At 41.9% G+C, this 21,175-nt stretch overlaps 1 protein-coding gene across 1 annotated transcript; it reads right to left on the bottom strand.

Annotated features, from left to right (window-relative positions):
- Nucleotides 1-835: 835 nt before the first annotated feature.
- elp3 (elongator acetyltransferase complex subunit 3) lies at nucleotides 836-21,161 on the bottom strand. The gene is made up of 15 exons (XM_083790000.1): nucleotides 20,969-21,161; nucleotides 20,204-20,303; nucleotides 19,926-20,064; nucleotides 19,552-19,622; nucleotides 17,899-17,962; nucleotides 17,748-17,816; nucleotides 16,902-17,056; nucleotides 14,252-14,413; nucleotides 12,994-13,120; nucleotides 7,226-7,419; nucleotides 6,409-6,499; nucleotides 4,624-4,689; nucleotides 4,261-4,488; nucleotides 2,545-2,626; nucleotides 836-2,248 (listed from the first exon to the last, which is right to left on the bottom strand). The coding sequence occupies exons 1-15, from the start codon at nucleotides 20,988-20,990 to the stop codon at nucleotides 2,157-2,159; spliced, it is 1,662 nt and encodes a 553-aa protein (XP_083646126.1). The 5' UTR covers nucleotides 20,991-21,161; the 3' UTR covers nucleotides 836-2,156.
- Between the last annotated feature and the right edge of the window lie 14 nt (nucleotides 21,162-21,175).

Here is a 21,175-nt window from a genome sequence, read left to right as displayed (position 1 = left end):
GTTTTTAATTTTTAATTTGAATGACTTTATAGTTTAGATAATACTCCCTGCATCAGCACAGACTCAGACCTCTATGAACAGGGAAAAGTCTTTTCAGATTTCACAGCCAATAAGCAGGAGTGAACGAGCGTGGAGAGAAATAGCAAAACTGTACTGGCACATTCCTCAATGCGTCAGTACTGCAACACTACCTCGCAGCGCAGCAGTCACGACACTGCTAGCGGCAGCATCCAGGAAATTACGCACAGCCTCAATCATCCAGGGCTGAGTGGGATCTATATGAGACACAGGTCGACGTTCTGGTGTTTCTCCCTTTTATTGTGGGCCATTTTTCAGATGACAAACCGTTTACAGAAACAGAGTGAGGCCGAACTGAGCATTCAGTCATTGTTCAATAGACAGGTAACTGATGAAGATGTAATTGGATCGGCTGTGTCAAATGAGCCAGTAAAACACTCTCATAGGGCAATCGCCAGGGGTCTCCCACAAGGGCTGAGACCCTTGACATTGGAAAATGCATTGTAGGAAGTAACGGTATTGCAGTAAGCCCGAAGAGAATATACACTGTACAGCTTATATTCATGAAAACCTGAAGCTGGATGTTGAAAGCTAAACTAAAGCCTAATTTATACTCCGTAGTACGACGGAGTCGCTAGTCAAAATGAACTGATCCTGTTGGAAAGCGACCGTACTACACCGTACTACATAGGCCTACTATAAATTAACCTTTTACCATGTACACACACAGTAATCTCATCTTTGTGAAATGCATAATTAAAAATAGAATGTGATCACCTTTTTCTAGCACAAATAGCTCTTTGTCAAAGACAAAACATGTAATTGAAATATACTTTATTCCTTGAGCGTAAACACAAAGTACGGCAATATACATTTTTTCCATCATCTGAAACCCAGCATTCATACAACCCAAAAATGGATGACAGAAAAACAAAAAACGAGAGCATTAAGTCAGTTTTTATAAAGCAAATTATGCAACACTATAACCTGCCCTAAATAAGTTAAATTGTGCGCTTATACCACCGCTGCCCAGAAACGACATTCATACACTGCCAACTGTTAGAGAGACCAATAGCATAAATACAACAATCAGTACTGAAAGTCATAGCTGTAGAATAAAGTTGCGTAATGTGAATCATTTCTAGTGCCTTTGGGCTGAAAGGGGCCTTTAATGGTTGCAAATTGGTGAGTGGCTAGATGCTTTAGTTAAAAAAAAAAAAAGCAGAGATAAAAAGGATAACATTGTCTTTTTAGGCCAACTGAAACATCTCATACAGTACACACTGTCAAGTGTGTAGTGAACAAAAGTTATAAGCTTGAGTTTGGTTAAGTATGCTCATTGCTTTAAGGTATCCCTTAAAGCACACCTTTGACTGAGACTTGAGAGGAACAGAATGGATATATCTCCGTCTGAAATCGAATCCTTCTCTCTGCAATTTATACTGCAGTTGCCTCTCAAATCACTGTCTCTGCGTCCTTATCTAAATTAAGTCGGGAAGACACAATACATAATTTAGCTTGCCTGATGTGCAAGTTCAGTGGGTGCAGTTGAGGCAAAACCCTAATTTCATGGTTGTTGTTTTTGTATGTCTGTACTTTTTTATATTGTTTGAATGATGACGATAACTGTGGGGGGACTCGGGGGAGGGATGGGGTGAGGGAGAAAAGAAAATGGTATGTTCAAACTAAACTTAAATTGTTGAAACCTGCTACCAATAAACATATATTTAAAAGAAATAACCCTAATTTCAAGATATAATGTAGGGGGGGGGGGGTTTAATAGGGGCTAATATTTTAATATTTTGTACGAAATTGTTTGATCATGAATGAGGGTAAGTGCATATACTACCTCTTTTCAAAAACAACCATAGTCTCTTCTTATGCACAAGAAAGGAATTTACATCCTGTCCCAATAAATCAAATCATTTGTGTGTGTGAATGAATTAATCTTTATTTTCGTGTCTTGTCGTTAAGAGTAAGACCCATCCCTTACAGGATTATAAGACACCAAAAACATAAATAAACTATCACATTCACTTCCCACACAGAAGCTACTGTGCGTGTGTGGTTGTGTGTGCGCGAGCGCACGCACGCTGTCGCGCAAATTGTCCAAATAAAAAAACTGGGGTAGTCATGGCTCAGTCCATTCCAGGTTCATAGAGGTCCTTCACCATATACGGCCCCTCCAACTCATAGCCCATCTTCCTGTAATAATTCCTAGTTCCTACCCCTGTAAAATGAAGAATATGAGTATCACATAAGAACAAAACTCAATTCAAACAAAAACAAATCTCCTATGGTCAAAGTATTTAAAATTGATTTCAACAGTGATGCATTTAGCAGCCGACACCCCAGCAATTTCCCGGAATGGGTGGATATCAAGTGACCTTTGACAACCGTACACTAGATCTTTCCACCATTGATACATGTTTTTTATGATGCCTTATGTAGTGGGTCAGTGCTCAGTGGGTTCGACTACTGTATCACGATGGGAGAAAATGAAGTTCTCCTATATTATAGACTCACCTGAGATGACGGCCAATTTTACAGAGCCATGCTCCTCCCTGGAAATTCTCTCTGCTTCCTCCATCAGCATCATACCAAAACCCTACACCGAGGGGGGAAAACATCAGCATTATACCTAAACCCTACACTCTGAATAAGGCCAACCTTAACACAGTTGGAGCTAATAAAGTAATCAGTACTAGATTTAGGTGTTCTAATGTGCAAGCGAGCATTGACAATACTGTTGACTGCTGTCTATTCTTTCAGCTACAGGGGATTGGAATCAAATTAATCAATGTTACGTGGGTGTGTTGGAGGTGCAAACAGGTGTTTATTTGGCTCCTTTTCATGCCTCAGGTCAGGAGCTAGGAAAAACGAATATTTGGATATCCCATATTAATTTTGTATAAGATGGCGTTTATTGCAGGTCTCTGCAATACAATACAGGACAATTAGGATAGAAAAATATAGCAAGAAACCATAATTATGGTCCTGAGCTTCAGTAGTTAGCTTGTCACAATATGAATTATTTCTTATCTGCAGAGTTTAGCTAGTTTGGTTAAATAAACAGACTTTTGATACGTTTATCACTTGCAATGAACGCTTGTTGTATGATTGCTTTTGCCTTGTGTACCTTGCACTTTGCAAACATAATTTATTTAGTTACCATGGTCCTGCTGGCTTTGGGACTATGTAAACAGACAGCCCATCTAAGGATCTGAGTCTTTCTAATGCTCTATTCTTAGTATAATGGACCGGTGTTACTTATTATACTGTACCGATTATTCCTACTTATAATATTATATCTACTTTCTAGCAGATCTGCTGTTTTTGGCAAATGTTCTCCTCAGAATATGGATGCTGGGGTTCAAGTGTTTAATCCACGGTTGAACCAATTAAATATCTTCTACAGGTGAGGAAAATCATGTGTGGATGGGCTTATAGGTGTGAGAGCGTTTGTGTGCATGTGTGTATGTATAATCGGTTTGTTTGTTTATTATTAGCCAGATGACTAATAGACTGTTGCACTCACAGAAGCATTTGATTAGTTTGCTATCATTATCGCTAGACGCAAGAACTGATATCATATCAACATTACCAAGATGGTGGATTTTGGACTGATGACAGGGACAAAAGTAACACACACAATAGAGGGACTGTCTAACTTGTAAACAAACAAACTCCATGCGTCGTGCGTGCAGCAGAGCTACCGTCCGTCCCATCGCCTGAAGGAATGCAACGCTTTGATTGGTTCAGAAACTCAGAGCCTGCCGTTTGAGGCTGAAACTTCAAAATAAAATGCCCAAATTAACCATTTCACCCCGTCTTTAAATTGAGTCTCCCCTGTTTGTTCTATGTTCCCTGGCACCCCTAAGCGAGGGGCATAACAGAATATAAGTGTTTATTGTTACGAAGGAACGTAGTGCCTCTCTGACATCACAACCGGGACGTCAGGGTGACATCACCCCTGACATCCCAACACACATAAATATGAGTGCCTACGCAAGTTACAGACGGATTAAGCTAATACGGACCCAGATAGAAGCAGCAGACCTCGGATATACTATCGTACTATACCAGGATCTGCCACCGACTGCCGGCTCCACACTTGCGCTCAAGGAGAGAGATTTCTGTTCCTCTCTCTTCGTCACTATCCCCGACCAGACCCGATCATATCTAGGTCTCGGTCACATTTACGTCAACAACAAAACAAAAAAACTAAGAATCCATATTAACCTGGTGCTGGAACTTGCTGGGGTCTCGACTGCTGACTGGGACCACGCTGCCGTACACGTGTAGTTCGCGCACAATGGACACGCCCCCTTTGAGCTCTGGACGAAATGACTGGGGCGAGCAGCGACGCAGGCGCAGCAGGCCAATCAGAATGTCCTGTTCCGGGTCCTCGTAGGAGAGGAAGGTCTCCCACCCGCCATTAGCCACGTAGTCCCTGCGCACCAGCTCTACCTGATATCACACACGCACAAAACACATTATAATAACTTGTCGTGTTTAGTATTTTAAAGGGTAATGTGAACAAAATAAGAAGTCCCTACACTCTTCAGCTGTTGGGATGGTGAATGTACACAGTGTTGTGTTTACCTGATAAGGTCTCACTTTGTGATGAATTTCCTGGATGCCCACTTCTCTGGTCCGCACATCACGGCACTACATATCAAAACACAGAGACAAGAATTGTCGGAATACCAAAAATGTCTTCATTTTCTGGAAAAGGTTGCCCCCCCACCCCGTGTTATCGAAGGGGAGGCAACTAAGGCAAGGCATGGCATGTTTATTTGTATAGCACATTTCAACAAGGCGATTCAATGTAATTCATTTCACAAAGAAATACACATTATAAAAAGGACAATTGAATTCAGTAAAGAGGAAGAAGAAATAAACAAAACCCCTAAAACAGGTGGCCATTCTGTGTTGAGTCTGCATGTTCTCCTCGTGTTTGCATTGGTTTCCTCCCACACAAATACATGGAGGCATGTATGTTAGGTACTGTCTTGTGCTATTGCAATTAGTTAGGATGGTTCAAATGCAATGTCCCTCCATACTCAATCTTTCCGGGACACTTTCACATAATGACCACATACCTCCTTCGATACACGTGAAGTCACCTGTTGCTTCTTTTCGCCCGACAGTGAGGAGTTTCTATGGTAAAGAGTACTGCGTGCGAAGCTTCATTAATGCTTTCCTTTGCATTCACCCAGCTCTTGAAAAACCTTTTTTTTTTTCAGAACAAAGCTGATTCAAGCATAAGTTTCTACAGTATATTACAAGTGAGCCCCCATAATTCCACCTCTGTAATAAACCGCTAACTATAATGTGAAATAATAATAATAATCCTTGGGAAGAAGACTGCATGTGACATTGCATTAAAATCAAGGCTCGTTTTCAATTAGCAATGCAGGTTGACCTGCAAATCGTCTATGCGAAACGCTGGCTGATGTCCAGGCAGCTCATAAACGTGTGTTCGCTGATGCATGTAGGAGTTTCTCATTAATATACCGCCGTAAAATGACTCATCATGATGACACACTGTAATGTTGGAAGAATAAAAACTAAATTTGTTTAAAAAAACTTCTGAACCTCCCCTCCAAGTGTTGTGACTGTAGCTCCGATTTCTCATTTTCGTTACGCCCTCCATATTATTATGCCTGTGTGAAAAGTGGGAGTGATTGGTGCAGGTAGTGAGGAGCTACGGCAGTGACACATTCAGACAGACATTTGGTTAATTATAGTATGATGATGATGGTGAAATCACCGTCATTTAACATGCATCTCAATGGGGGAGAAGGACAGCTTGCCATGTCTCCTCGCTTCTAACGTGGCTATTGGACAAGAACTCAGGCTAATTGTAGCGTTTATGAGCAGTTTGATGTTTCCGGTGTCTATACATTGATTCCACCCACATTGGAGCAGATTAGACAAAATAAGTGTCTTTTCAGAGCAAAGCCTTTGTATAGTGTACTTTTCTGGATAAGTTGTCTTTCTTGTTCTTGGAGGTGTCAAACAGTGTCTATAGTACAGCAAACGCAGATCATTGATATTGATAACATCCTGGTTGCACTGACTGCAGCACAGCGTTGAGTGTGTTGAGGTCTTTCTCTCAGTCTCTCCCAGCCTCCCTCTGTGCTTCCACCTCTCTCTCCCTCTCCATTCTTTTCACTTGATGTTTATAGATGTTTAAGAACTTGGTCAGTGTCAGTCAACTGTACTGTGCTCCAACCACCACTGTGTCGCGGGGGAGGGTGTAAAATAGATGATGACCACATGCCTCCTCCGAGTCACGAACTTGATTTCCCCAGACAGTAGAGAGTTTTATCAGGACAGAGAAAATGCTGATGTGGTTGTTTTTCTAATGTGAAAAGGACTTACCTCAGTGCCCATGTCCTTCATCCTTGCCAGGGCCAACTCTCTCAGGTTCCCATGCTCTACTCCGGAGCTCACCAGAGGCATGGGGATGTCCCTGTTGAGAGTGGAGGGAAGGGAGAGCTTGACTGAATCCACCGATTTAAAGAAAATCACACCCGTGTGAAATGAGGGGCGCTCTTGTCATCATACATCAATTCATGTTAGCGGACATTTGACATTGCTACATAATGTAAAGGTGGACCCTTATTGGCCAAGCACTCCCATCAACATCTGATTGGTTACCCGATTTGCTCGTTTACATATGATGTAAGTTTTCCCTTCAATGTCAATGGCGTTTAATGTTTTGATGTTTAATTTACGTCATATTTAGCGGAATTATCAACTCTTATCACCATACATCATCTCATACTGGCCAGCCTGTTGCCTGTGATTGGTTAGCTGATTTGCTCATTTACATATGACGTACATTTTCCTTTCAATGTCAATGGTGTTTAGTGTTTTGATGTTTAATTTACGTCATATTTAGCGGAATTCTGACGTAATTTCTCTGTTCATTGTCAATGGCAAATATTGAGACGTGTGGGGACAAGATTTGGCAGACATTTGACCTGAATTCCCCTTTCATTGTCAATAGCAAATCTTGAGACGTGTGGGGACAAAAGCTGTTTATAGAAGCGGCTAGCGCCCCTTAGAAAGAGAAACTAGATAATATACAAATGCTTCCATATTACTTTATCGTTGCCGATACGCCAGTCTTCCCTTGTGTCATACAGTACCACAGCCCTATGACAGGCATGCAAATGAACAAATGTCAAGTCACCTCTGCACGCGGTAGACGCGTGTCCAGGGAGGCACCAGAGCCAGGATGCGTGCCACCAGGTCCACCAGAGCACTGGGAGTGTAGCTCTTGTAACGCCCCGTCTTCCATAGTTCATACAGACCCGTGCCACGGATCACCAGGGTGGGGTACAACTTTAGACCATCGGGCCTGAAGGCCGGGTTCTCAAAGAACTCCTGTATAGAAGAAAGAATGGATTCTTAATATATGTTGACTCTGCATGTCTGTGAACAATTTGTTTTTGGTAAACATTTAAGAATTGAGAATAGTCACCATCATAATCGTCCCAAAATAAAGCAGGGTGCTGCTGCTGGGTGCATACCGTATAATCAGTAGAAAGAATGGTTTGCACACCGGAGCAAAACTAAATAAATTACACATTGTTGAAGGCTAGAAAGAAATGTCTTTTGACTTACTTGAAGATTTACTGGGCAACGCTGTTATTTTGCTTTTGTCAAAGAAAGTAGTGAAGTGAAAAAAGCACAAGAGGTTTGATTGCCTGGCAATCATTATTATGGGTTTCATTAAAAAAATAATGGGAGGCATGTGTTTGCCCCATATCTTCAAAAGAGGGAAATATTGAAGAAAAAGAGGGAGAGAATTTCCTAAATGCCCAGATAAGATTTATTGTTATGTCTTTTGACTGCTTGGTCTGGTGGCACTGGAAAAAAAAGACTATTAAAATAGAATGCATTTGCAGAACTGCTGATTCATAGGCTATTAAAGGCTAATCTGAAAAGAAAACCACACCATTTAGAAAAATTGCCATAATTGGACATTCATCCGTACAATATAACAAATCCACTCTATATGAAGTTTAATATATTTTGTTATTCCGAAGACCGAAGAAGTTCTACAAATACTGTACTCCAGAAAGAAAAGCACCCCATATATTTTGTTTGGAGACATTTGGAGAAATGGCAGATGGAATAAAACTCTTAAAATGTAAACGCTGTTAAAGAAAAGCTGTTAAGTAAGACAAAGCTCGCTGTCAGGTTCTTTTTTGCATGAAAAGGGAAATCTAATGTGATTTCCTGTCATTCCTCTTAACCATAAAGATTACATTTTTGGAATGAGCATGTATGTTGGCTGGCCAGGGGGGAGGGGGGGGGGGGGTAGGAAAATTTTAATCCTGGTAGGGAGATGTTTGATCCCTGCTTCTGGTCAGACATGCATTTCCTTTTGGGAAATGTAGACTGATTAGGATTGAATTTGATAGATAGGCAGGAGAAACACATGGGGAAGAATATGCAGGATATATGTTAACCACATTAAAGGAGAATTCCATACTAAAATGCTTTCTTACCTTTCTTTGTAGTTGTTACGTCCCCACCAAAGAGGTCCAGGTGTTATTTTGTGCAAAAGCTCCTTATTGGCTATTTCCCCTACCATAAGCCCTAAATGAATTGCATTGAATTGAATGGGGCTATGGGGTGTTGTGCTAATTCGCTTATTTCCATCGCTCAAAATTATAATTTATTTGTATATATCCTCTCTTCATAATGTAAATAATATCCCAAGCGGCACACTTTACTACTTCTTTCGATGGAAATAAGCGAATTAGCACAACACCCCATAGCCCCATTCAATTCCAATTCAATGCGATGCAATTCATTGAGGGCTTATGGTAGAAAAAATAGCCAACAAGGAGTTTTTGCACAAAAGAACACCTGGACCTCTTTGGTGGGGACATAACAACTACAAAGAAAGGTAAGAAAGATAAGAAAGCATTCTAGAATGGAATTCTCCTTTAACATCTGGGGCATTTAAAAAATAAATAAAAGTCATAATGTTATGAAACCTATTTGTTGTAGTATAGGTATTTGTAGTATAGGTCTAGGACATAAGAAAATCTGTTGGGTATTTTACAAATCGGACCCTGTCAAGCAATATCTCCCACATCACAGCAATAAAGTACTGTAGCAGTGCTGGCTGATCCAATCTGATTTGTGTGGTTGCTATAGGCAACAGTGCAACACACTATTGTTCAGCAAAGTGAACCTGCTTTTTGTTAGATTTTTTGTTATCTTTTGGTCATGCTTCACACATTGTTGTCGCTGTTTGTGATGTAATGCTTCACATTACATCACAATATAGAATATAAATGGTAAGACAGAATTCAGTTCACAAAGGATTCGTGTCTAATTCTCCAGAATTGCACCTTTCTACTTCCATAATCAGCGAAATCCTGACCCTTATGGGTCCATGTTTGCATGCTCGAGAGTTAAATTAATACTCAGGATTACACCGACTGTGTAGTTGGGGATTCTGCACCTGCTTCCATCTTGAGAATCTTTAATCACTACTCCTGCTGGCTGGCAGAGTGGAACCCCGTTAAGAACCTCCACTCACACACGGCACAGCGAGTGCCTGTACACAGGAGATAAGTGAGAGAGAATCTTGGTGCTGAGGGGAAGTTATAATAGAATTCCATTATCAGGGCAGTCGACGCTGGATGCATGCAGCATACAAGGTTCTCTGGCAGTTGCTGTTGACTTCATGTTATGTGTTTACTAAATAACCCAAACTTCGACCTGCAGGCCCATTTAGCATACGTATACGCTTACACCAGCATGTGAGCAAAACAGCCAGTGGTTCTGAACCATTTAATCACAGAAGCCCGGTTCTGATGGTGAGACGAGGGGAATGAACATGTCGTCTCCCTGAGCTATAACGGGAAGAGGAGAGACGTAAGATACGCGTTAACTTTCCTATTTTATCCGACACGCCAACGGTCGGACATGCAGTCGAACATGCGCTGCTCCCGTTAGGTTAGGTTAGAGTTTGAGGTAGGTTGTCATTCTAATGACAGTCGAACCAATAAATTACCTTTCCGTTCCCATTTAGCTCAGGGACCATTGAGCGCATCATTCATAGTAATTCCACTAAACAGTCAAAAAGGAAAAAAAAATAACCTCCAATGAACTCATATTTTGCTTTGCATTTCATTCACCTTGAGAAACTCCACAGTGAGTTCATCAGTCCTCTCTTATCTCACAACACAGCTGATTCAAGCGGGAGTTTCTACAGTATATTATGACCCAGATCCTTTCACCTCTTTAAGAGACTAATCAACTATTATATGAAATAATGCGTCTCCAACCAGACTCCACAAGAGGCGGTGAAGAGAGAAGAACATGCATGCAGTCTCACCCAAAGTTCAGCATCCTATTGTTGCTGTTGGGCATAATCATTATGGATAAGAACCATTGTACTAGCCTCACGTAGCGATACTAATATCACTGCATTAGTCTCGTCCCTCTCAGTATTTGATTTTTTCCCGCAATGTCCTGCCCCATATTTGAATACTGGACCCTGGTTGGTTATAGCCTGTTTCCAGTGAAAATAAATTGGGGCAGAGGTTCTTCCTTGGTCTCCAGGGGACGAAGATACACAACTTTTAAATGGGAAAAAGTTTGTTTTAGTAGGAGTTTTGTCCCTTTGGCAGGATGCTTTTTTGTGTATTGTTTGGAGGGGGACTTGTCTTGTTGTTGCTATATTGTTTAATGCTATATGGTTATTGGTTAATGTTTTTCTGTTCGAACAGACTGAAGATGAATATCCCTGAGGGTACAATAAAGACAATTATTATTATAGTCTCTGCCAAGCCTTCGGCCTGGCGGAGACAATAAACCAGTTTAAATATGGAGATACAAGGTTTCTGCCCGACAGCAACGCTTTTGTCCTTAGGTAGAAGACTGAGACACATGTCTCCTGTCTGTGTATTAAGGCTTGTTTTCAATTAGGAATACAGGTAGACCTGCTGTTGGAGAGGCAATTCGTCTAAGCTGGCTGCTGTCCGGGCAGCTCATAAATGTGTTTGCAGATGCTGCATGTAGGATTTTCTCATTAACACGCCGCTGTGAAATGACTTGCCATGATGACACATTGCAATGTTGGAAGAATAAAGACTTTGGTCTTTTAAAGCCCCCAGCATTTGTGAGCTGTTTGATGTGTTTGTGTTTTCCAGTACGTGCGCAACAGTTGATTCAGGGTACTGCGCCCTGGGTGCGTTTCCGCATTTTTTATTCACTAATAAATTCATTATTAATTTATAATTTGTTTAATTGGAAAAAGAGCTCCGTTAAGACCTCCATATTATTATGGTCAATGCCTGTGTGAAAAGTGGGAGCGATTGGTGCAGGCGGTGAGGAGATACGGCGGTGTTTCTGACAGACAGACATTCAGACAGACAGACATTGACTGAATTATAGTATGATGATGATGATGATAACCAATAATCAATCATTTAATTAAATAATCAAGCCCTCTTTTGAGCATGCCATTATAGACGAGAGAGACGGCCATTACAACCCTAACCCGACTTACTGCTTGACAGTTGGTTATTGTCTGTAAATTGCGTTCTCTTCTGCATTGTTCAACTGCATGCTCCAGGTGCGCTGCATACGATGTATTGCTGGATGGTATGGTATTGCCTCCCACAACATTTGCGTTTGGTACTGCAAAACCCAATCCTAGGGTAGGATGTAATAGGACAATCCTACTGTCCGACACAATTGTTTATAGTTGTTTATGAACTTTGTTAATACCAACATCATCAGGTGTACTGTGGTCCCTCTCTGTTGCTGCCAACCACCTCAGTTGTGCTGGGGAAGGCCTCCTCCAATACACATGGAGTCACCAACCACTTGTCCGTCATTACTCACTAGTCTAGTAGTGCAATGACAAAGACAATCCCTTGCCGCAAACACCGGAAATTGTTGGAGATGCCCAGCCAAGCCAGTCACTGCTGCCGACAATCAAAACTGGGCCTCTTTAACCACTATATATAGCCCTATATTGATCATTGTATTATGGATAACGGAAAAGTCGTATCCACAAGCTCACTGCGCTTTGTGATGTGATGCGTTGTGAGCTTGTAGACAGCCTATCTTTGCTATTTTCGACAACCGTTTACAATTTGTGTCTATATAAGTATATAACAAATTACCCAAGATAGGGACTGATTAGGGGCACCAGGTTGAAAGTGGTTTCAGTTATATTTTATACTATGATATGGTATGGCCATTCAAGTAGTTTCTGACATATAGAAGAACAAATAAACTGTGTAATCTTATCAGGATAACAACAGGTAAAACTAGAAAAAGTGCCCTTCCGGGCACAGGTCTCCACCAGGTTATCCACAGATCCGTGCAGTTAGAGGTAAAAACACTTTTCGGCCAGTTATAGCGCCACCTTGAGGCTGAGTTGAAATTGTTCATGTGGCATTTCGTCCTCGGCCTAGTGGGAATGTGGGTGCACAATTTCACGGAAATCATGCGATGTGTTCATGATTTGCAGCATTTTGTTTGAAACTGAGCACTCCTGTGAACTTTGGAAGCCAATCTTAACCAATCAGGATGGAGTGTGATAAATGTGAAAGACCCGTTTCGTTGAATGGCTCTAGAGAGACTGTGTACCAATTTGTGTGATGTTTGGACAAAATCTGTAGGTGTACTGTGCAAAAACTTGTTTTGCACAAAGCGGCCTCCTGGTGGCGCTATAACAGGCCATTCTGGAAAGTTTGGGGCAGAGGTTCATCGTTGGCATCCAGGGAGTGTGTGCGCAAAATATGGCATCGACCGGGTTAACGGTGGCCGAGATTAGCTGTTCACGGACACACGGACGGACACACACACGGACGGACGGACGGACGGACGGACGGACACGCGGACGGACGGAGTGCAAAACATACTCTCCCCACATGCCTTCGGCCTGGTGGAGACAATTAATCAACCAAATGTACTTACAATGAACTGCTCCACATCTCTCTCCATGCCGACGTTGGGCAAGTCTGGCATCATGTGAGACACCACCTTAAACCCTGCATCCTTTGACATGTGGAAGGACTCGGTCACTGCTCGTACGGTGTGGCCCCTGAAACATGCAAACATATGGACTTAGGATGCACTCTGCCAAGTGGGAACTTCTCACTAGGTACAAATTACTCCAGTCTTACTCCAGTCCAGTGGTTTACCGAAATTAACCAAGACACACATACGAAAGCTCCTCTAGGTCTTGATTCTTGAATTCCATGAAGAGGATCCTCTAACGTCTAACCCGTAATTCCTGGTTGGAAACTTATGGCTTCAGAGTTCAGAATTCTCATAGGTGACATCACAAGGAGCAACATGGTGACTCTCGTAGATAATTCAATTTCAATTAAATTGTTCAAAACAAGATATAACTGCATGTTTCTAGTTTTCCTTCATGTAATAACTGAGTGAGATAGGCTTAAATCATATGTTGTGAAAGCAAAGGTGTACAATAAGATACAGTCGGAGGTTCCAACACATGCAAAACATTAAACATGAATTAAGCCACTAATCCAGCCATCAATTCATCTGCTTATCATTTCCTAGTCATCTATGCACCCACACATACCGGTGTATCAAGCCTCCAACCGCTCTTGTCCGATTAGATCCTAAACGATGTATTTATCCGTCCATTAGTCTGTGTAACGTCTTATTGTCCCTTGATCCATCCCATAATCCACTAACTCATGCACCTGTTACTACATACTCAGACACTGTGATCCTACTGTCATCCATCCACCTTAAACCACCTTCTATGATATGGTTGCTTATATCTAACCTTTATATTTTACCATCACTTATGATACTCACTGTATACTGTACATTGCGATATTTGGTAAGAGCATAGATGTCTCCTCTAGGCTTAATAGCTATTGCTTTGGTACAGTTGAGCCTATCTTGTTATGGTTCAGTTGTTCTTGAAGCAGCCACAGTATAACTATGATTTTCTGCCCTCTAGCAGAACTATCATACCACCGAAATGAGTGTTATTGTACCCATGACATCATCATGTTACATAAACCATAACCACCACCACCTAGAATATATTGTCCCGGCTCCCATTTCCCTCATCGATTGCATCGACATTGCTAATTGATCCAGAATTCCACAACACCTCCACCTGTAGACATCCATTCACCAATCCATTATTTTTCTATACATTCATTATGACTGTACCATCCATTCATCTGACCTGTTGGTGTCGCGGGCCACATCCTCATAGACGCTCTGGACTCCAATCTCCAGGCGGGTGCATCCGTAGCCCAGCATGTCACTGAGGTGTCGCTTGAGGCAGTAGTCGGGTCGCGTCTCGATAGTGATGCCCACACACTTCGTGTTGCTGCGCTCCGAGTACCTGCAGGCCCCAAAACACCTTTAAAATGCTTCTTTTCATAATGGGATTTGACCTTTTTTTTGTTTCTTGGTTTTAAAATTTCAGCACTTTATTTAAAATCACACCTGTGTGAAGTGAGCGGTGCAATTGTACCGTGTGGGGGTCCCCGCAACATCCAGACCCCCAGGAACCTGTTCATGTTGCAGTTTTCCGTGCTGGGATGCGTACACATACACATACATAGGGACACACATAACTCCGTAATGGAGCGGAGGCACCGCTCAATAATATAGAATGTGACATTATTGCCGGGCCAGACAATTATGAGTCCATATCGTTTACTGACACAGAGAAGAGGAGAGAGAATCGACACTATATTCTCACAACGTGCCAATTGGGGCCATAGCTGAATGGCTTGGTTCAATTTCCGATCCTATCTAGGGGTCGACGTGTAACACCCACCAAGCACTCAATATTATATAACCACCTGTGCAGCCATCAGCTGAAGATATATATATATATATATATATATTCATTATATGATCTTTACTGTGTTTTGTCAGTGACAGATGGCTTAATACAGTAACCTCGGCTTCTACACAGAGAGCTCAGAAGTGTCCAAACAGCTTAATATCAAATCTCAGCATTCAGTGTCTGACATAAGCTAGATGAAGCTCTGAAACCCATCCAGGTACAAACCTGGGTCATAATGTGAAAATCATAAAACCTATGGCACAACAGACTCGTTACCACCCCTGTCAGACCAAGACACCCTGTCAAGCTGTCATTTTCGCCGCTCCATCACCTCTGATGACCACTGCGGACGCCGACTCTGGCTCATATTCCCCACGATTTAGTGTCTTATGGCAATAAATGTCCACGTTTTACAGTCTGCTGGCTGATTTATACCAATTACAGGACTTGAGAGGTTGATCAGATTGTCTGAATTGAATCAATAAAAAGTCTATTATCTAAGGCAAGTATCCCCAGGTAGCAAGGCACGATAGGTATGATCATATGAGGGCATATTGTGGACTAGGAGAACCATAAAGATCATATGTGTTCACTGGACCACAGATATGCGCGGGTGAACACGATTAAATGTTACACACAGAACACACACACAAATGATGATTGTTCTCTCTGAGACACAGAAGCACACGAATGTGCACGCACACACGAATGTCTCCCTCTTATGATGTCTTCGTCGTACGACGGGAGTTGTGTGCTGAACATAGCGGATCTACGAGCTCACAGGCTTGTTGTAGATTGGCTACTTTCGCTCCATTGCATGACAAATCAGGCTTTGGACACAACGCACACATGCGCGCGCGGAAATGCACGCGCGCACACACGCACACACACACACACACACACACACACACACAGGCACGCACATACAGATAAGAGTTGAATTCTATTGCCAGTGCTAGCCCTCGTCTCAAACTGATTAGAAGCCCACCCACAGCCTATCTAATCACAGCATCTTAATAAACCCTACTGATAACAAATCCTACAAACACCTGCTTACACACACAAACACTCTGGCATTCAAGCACACACACACACACACACACACACACACACTGGACAGCGTCACAGTCAGAGAACCATAGAAACAAACATGCACAGACATACATGTGCTCGCTCACACACAAACACAGATAAAGGAATGCAGATACAGATATGGAGGGCACACTGAACACAGGCCTTAGGGAAGTCGAAGTCCTGTGGAAAAAGCAATTATATGGTTCAATCATTTGTATGACATTCAGCCAACCGTTCTACAAACAGGCATTTCCTCCTTGGATCTCAGAGTCCTCTGAGTCATACACTCTAGATCAAGCAGGGGCACACTTAGTATTACAGCCCAAACTTTATATTTGAGGTTTCATAGAAGTAATTAAGGAGCCTAGTTAATGTTCTCAAATTCAGTAAATTAATCGAGTCTAATCACTTATCTCAAATTTGCTAAATTAATTGCGATGCAGTGCATCGCATGATCACACATTGCTTTCATTAAATATAGATTTTGTTAGTTTATTCACGTATTGAGCTTACGTCTTGCAGTCGTCATTCATTTTGCTTCCAGTTTGGTGCTTTATGCGTGTAATGTTCAGAGCTCATCGTTTCATTTTCGTGGTCCACCGTCTGAGGTCAAAATGCACTTCAATTATCCACAGAAGAGTGCAGAAATCGCAAACATATTGGCAATGCCTTAGGCTTATAATATTATTGGGATAAGTAGGGACTAATGCTTAAGGACTAATTGCTTTTGAAGCAGCAATACGATTCATAATGACTATTACTGGTGGTCGGTGCCAAGTTTCCAGTAACTATTAGGGGGACATAATGGGACTTTTCATGAAATGATAGCATAGCTCCATCTAGTGGAGTCTTACTTCTCAGAAATTGCAGAATGAATACACTTGCACGCACACACACACACACACACACACACACACACACACGTGTCCATAAGCAGGGCCTGTGGGAGAATTGTACATACCTGACGGCCTCAGCTACATTGTTAGAGGTGTGTCCAGACAGGGCATCATGGAGGTTCCTGATGAAATAGTCTCTGTACTCCTCAGACAGAGCCATGAATGTCCCTCCCATCACAATGAACTCCACTTTGTCCACACTGTGACCCAGCTGCTTCAGCTGTGGTGGGACAGACAGTCATTTTTCATGGTTAACTTGAATATTATCAGGATTTCACACGGCACTTCATGGCAATCTGACCTTAGCAAAGATTGTCAGCCTCCCTGACTGAGAAATTAACTTTCACTTGAGTTTAAAAGTTGGAATTTAGTGATTAACCGAGATATCCACTGCCAAAACATGTCACTACAGTAGTAGACTGTTAATGAATGGAGCAGCAGTGTCTGTCCACACCATGAATATGAAAATACTGAGGGATAATAAAACAAAGCTGACTGCCGTTAAATTATGGAGCTGGTGCCCTCTTATTCATCATTATTATATAATGTGCTTAAACTGTCACGAAATGACCACTTGAAAGTTCAAGCTTTAAATTATTTTTAATACATCGTATCAATACAGTACATTTTAAGTCACTCATGCATGAGCTACATTCCATAATTAATATATGATGTGCATTTATTCCAGTTCTTTACATATTATCCAGTTCTCAGTATAAAATCCCTTTGTATGTTTGTTTTCGAAAAGGCCTATATAATGCCAGGAAGCTTTATTATTATTATAGCAACCAAACATAATAACATGTCAAGCCATTACATTAAATATGATTTTGTGTAATAGTGGGACATTTGCAGAACCTAAAGGGCAAAACAACATCACGTGTACAGTCACAGTGTAGGGAGTTACTGACCTGCTCTGCCCTGTGTCTGGTCTGAAGGTAGGGGTCATAACGCGCTCTGATGGCCCTCATGGAGGTTGGCTTGTAGAGGGATGGACACAATAATTAGTCCATATAAACCCTTTCAGTGGTTGCTGCTGTATATCATAATGTTGAAGCTCACCTCATAGCCAGTGTAGGACTGTGTGGAATACTCAAAGTCTGAGTCGGGACCACCTGGACAATAGCTGCCAGATAACAAAAAGATAATCAAATTGTTGAAGAAATGCTTGTAAATAATCATGTACAGAAAATGCAGTATGATAGTGAAAATGAAACTGTTGTAATATTAAACTTCAAGGGGAAAAAAACACTCTTAAGAGCTTTAGGCTTGTCTTCTACTCTACAGTACATAACAAGCTCTCAACGCCTCTCATAGTGGCCGTTTTTTGTTCGTTTCCGATGTTTTGTTGGTTCACATACAACACATTAGCTGCTGTTGCCACTCGCTAAAAAAAAGTCCTCAAGGTCAACACACCACAGAGATGCTGGATCCAGTGATGCTGGAGGGAACAGCACTTGAGGAAGTACTAAAAACCTTCACATACTTAGGCAGTGTCATAGACAAGTCAGGGTGGCACAAATGCTGACGTCAAGAGATAGAATCGGCAAGGCAAGATCTGCATTCATCCAACAAGACCATTTGGAGCTCTAAACAAATCAGCCAGCGGACAAAGCTCAGACTCTTCAGCTCAAATGTCAAGCCAGTACTATATTGTACGGATCAGAGACGTGGAGGACAACCAATGCAATGAACAATGAAGGTGCAAACATTCATCAACGGCTGCCTGAGGAGCAGAGACAAGGGTTCAAGATTGCTCAGGCACCCGAGAAATTCAAAGCACTAAATGACAACCCTTGAGTGGACACGAGCCCCCCTCCCCCATTGATCGTTGCTTGCTCCCTTTTACGTTCTCAGTTCAGGCATTCAAATGCAAATGAAGTGCCCTTTGTTTTCACTTGCCAGGTGAAAAGAGACTCAAAATCAATTTGCGATCCACAATGGGGCAAGCAAGACTCATTTACCTTGCTCTGTTAAACAAACACGAGGATGGTAAAGAACAAAATGGTGACTAAGAAAGGAAAGAGGCCGCACAGCTCATAGTCACGTTGCCATAAACTTTATTTTTCCAACGTTAGGAGAAGCACCTTCGTCATGCAATGAATGGCAGGCCTACGTGAATAACCGAGGGTGGGAGCGACCGCCACAATTGCGCTAAAATAGACATTAATTAATTCTTTACTTAACGGTTGATCATTCATTAGTGTTGATATGGTGCTGAAATGTTGAAACAAGGTGCTGAAACAAGTCATGAGTGAATCATTCGTTGTGAAAAGAAAAGAAAAAGTGTTGTGAGCTTGTAGATCTGTTATTTTTTAAAATGTTTGAAAATATAGATCACTGTTTTGTTTCTATTATTAGTATGTATTAGTATTGTTTTAGTTGATTGATGTAGTTGTTATTTATCATTATTTGGTATTAGTTAATTACTTAATTGGATTATTTCTGGGCACCAAGGGCACGCCTCCCCAGGCCTAATTTATTGACAGCAAGGGCATATGTAGGGGTGGGTGATTGAGAAACGGCATGCACCTGGGTGGTTTTTAGCAGCACAGAGAGAACAATGCCATAATTAACTGAGAAGCTGTTTGTACCAATGCACTTCAATCGATGAAGTTAAGTAAAATATGCAAACCAAAATGATATTCAACTTGTGGACAATGTGTTGTTTATGCCTGCGTACAACTACAAGTCTGGGTGCATCAGTGTACTTACACACAGATGTTCCCTGTGAAACTGATATGAGGACAGCGATGAGGCTTGCACATCACAGCAACAACGGCAATCTGCAGAAGACAATCGCAACGTTTGTTATTGTTCTTTGGGTTTTTACTAAAGTCTAACTGACCAGACAAGAGCTAAAATATACTAAACTGTATGCTGTACCAAATCCGATAATTCAGAATTTATCATCCATTGTACACTAGACATGATAACCTTTCCACGACATCAGCTTTCACGTTGAGTTTTTCAGACTGAGAATATTGCAGGTTGAGTTTCTGACGTGACCAACTCCATACTATTTAGTTGACAATGATGTAGCTGAAAGTGAGCCCAGGGCGAGCGTCTGTCAGTCTCTCTCCACGTACCCCACTAGCTGTACGGATAGGCTTGGCCTTCAGTTTAGGCACCAGGGCACGACGGTAATGCTGTGGGACGGCAGCGATGATGTCCACCAGGCGAGGTTGGGCTGAAAGACCATATTTGGCCGAGGTCTGCGTCTTCACTCTGTGAACAGACATATTGACAGACACACACGTCACTCGCTGGAAAAGCAAGCGTCATTATATTACAGAGCATACATTGGGCTACAGGGGCAATAAAACATGCGCCATTCTGTCTGTTGGAAACAAAACAAAAAACGTACTTGTTGAGGTTAATGTCTTTTCCTTCCTCATGGGCCTCAACCAGTTGATTGATGACATCAGCAATGGTCATCATCATCAGCTCAGCCCGGCTGAGATCACCTGGGAAAATACATGCTTGTTGAGATACTGTATAGTATACCTTGGACCCTCCAAGGCTGTATTTTATCTAATCTGACATTTGCATAAACATTCAGGAGAATCAGGACTCTGTAAAATACATTTCTTACAGTCAGTCTTGACTCTTGGACCAAGGCTAGCGCTCTAGACCAAGTAGCCCCGCGAGTCAGAACCCAATGGTAGTAAGGTTTCTGACATTTTTATGAGCTGACCCAGGGGGTCCCGACAGGGGCTATAGACCAAGCAAGGCTACTGACAGTCTGACACTAGCCCTGATACATGACTGTCAAATATTTATGGTGACTGCCCTAGATCTGGTCCATAGCTCTAATGCGTTTCTATGGACCAGAGCTAGGGACTGCCCATAACTCCTACAGTTGACCATCTTGTGCGTGATCCATGGACCATGGCTATGTAGAACCCATACAGTGAATTACCACAAATGTTAAACTATTAAAGCAACAATTATATCTCTCCAATATCACAATACTGGTAATTCCAATCCCACGTTAATTTATCTTTAGAAGAAACATATCATGCCAGCCACACAAGTGTCTGTCTACTCTGTGGACATGCTGGCAAGTGCTAGCATTAGCTAAAGTTATATTGACATATTTCAGACAATTAAAATACTCCTATTTCCTCACTCTTTTTCTTTGGCTTCCCCATCGTCGTCTAGTAAGCAGACGGTGTGTAATCCGTAGTGTGACTGGTGGGCACCTGTCAGAGGCTCAACATCTGTTTACTTCAGAGCAACAACGTGTAAAGGATAACTATATAAACAAACGTCACGCTGACGCTGCTACGACACACGGCTTCTGCCGTAGTGCCGTACGACAACGCAAACTGTCGTA

The sequence above is a fragment of the Protomyctophum parallelum genome (assembly GCF_964188405.1).
Source record: "Protomyctophum parallelum genome assembly, chromosome: 19".
Lineage (NCBI taxonomy): Eukaryota > Metazoa > Chordata > Actinopteri > Myctophiformes > Myctophidae > Protomyctophum > Protomyctophum parallelum.
The sequence above is the reverse complement of the archived record's forward strand: the minus strand, read 5'-3'. Positions and strand labels throughout refer to the sequence as shown.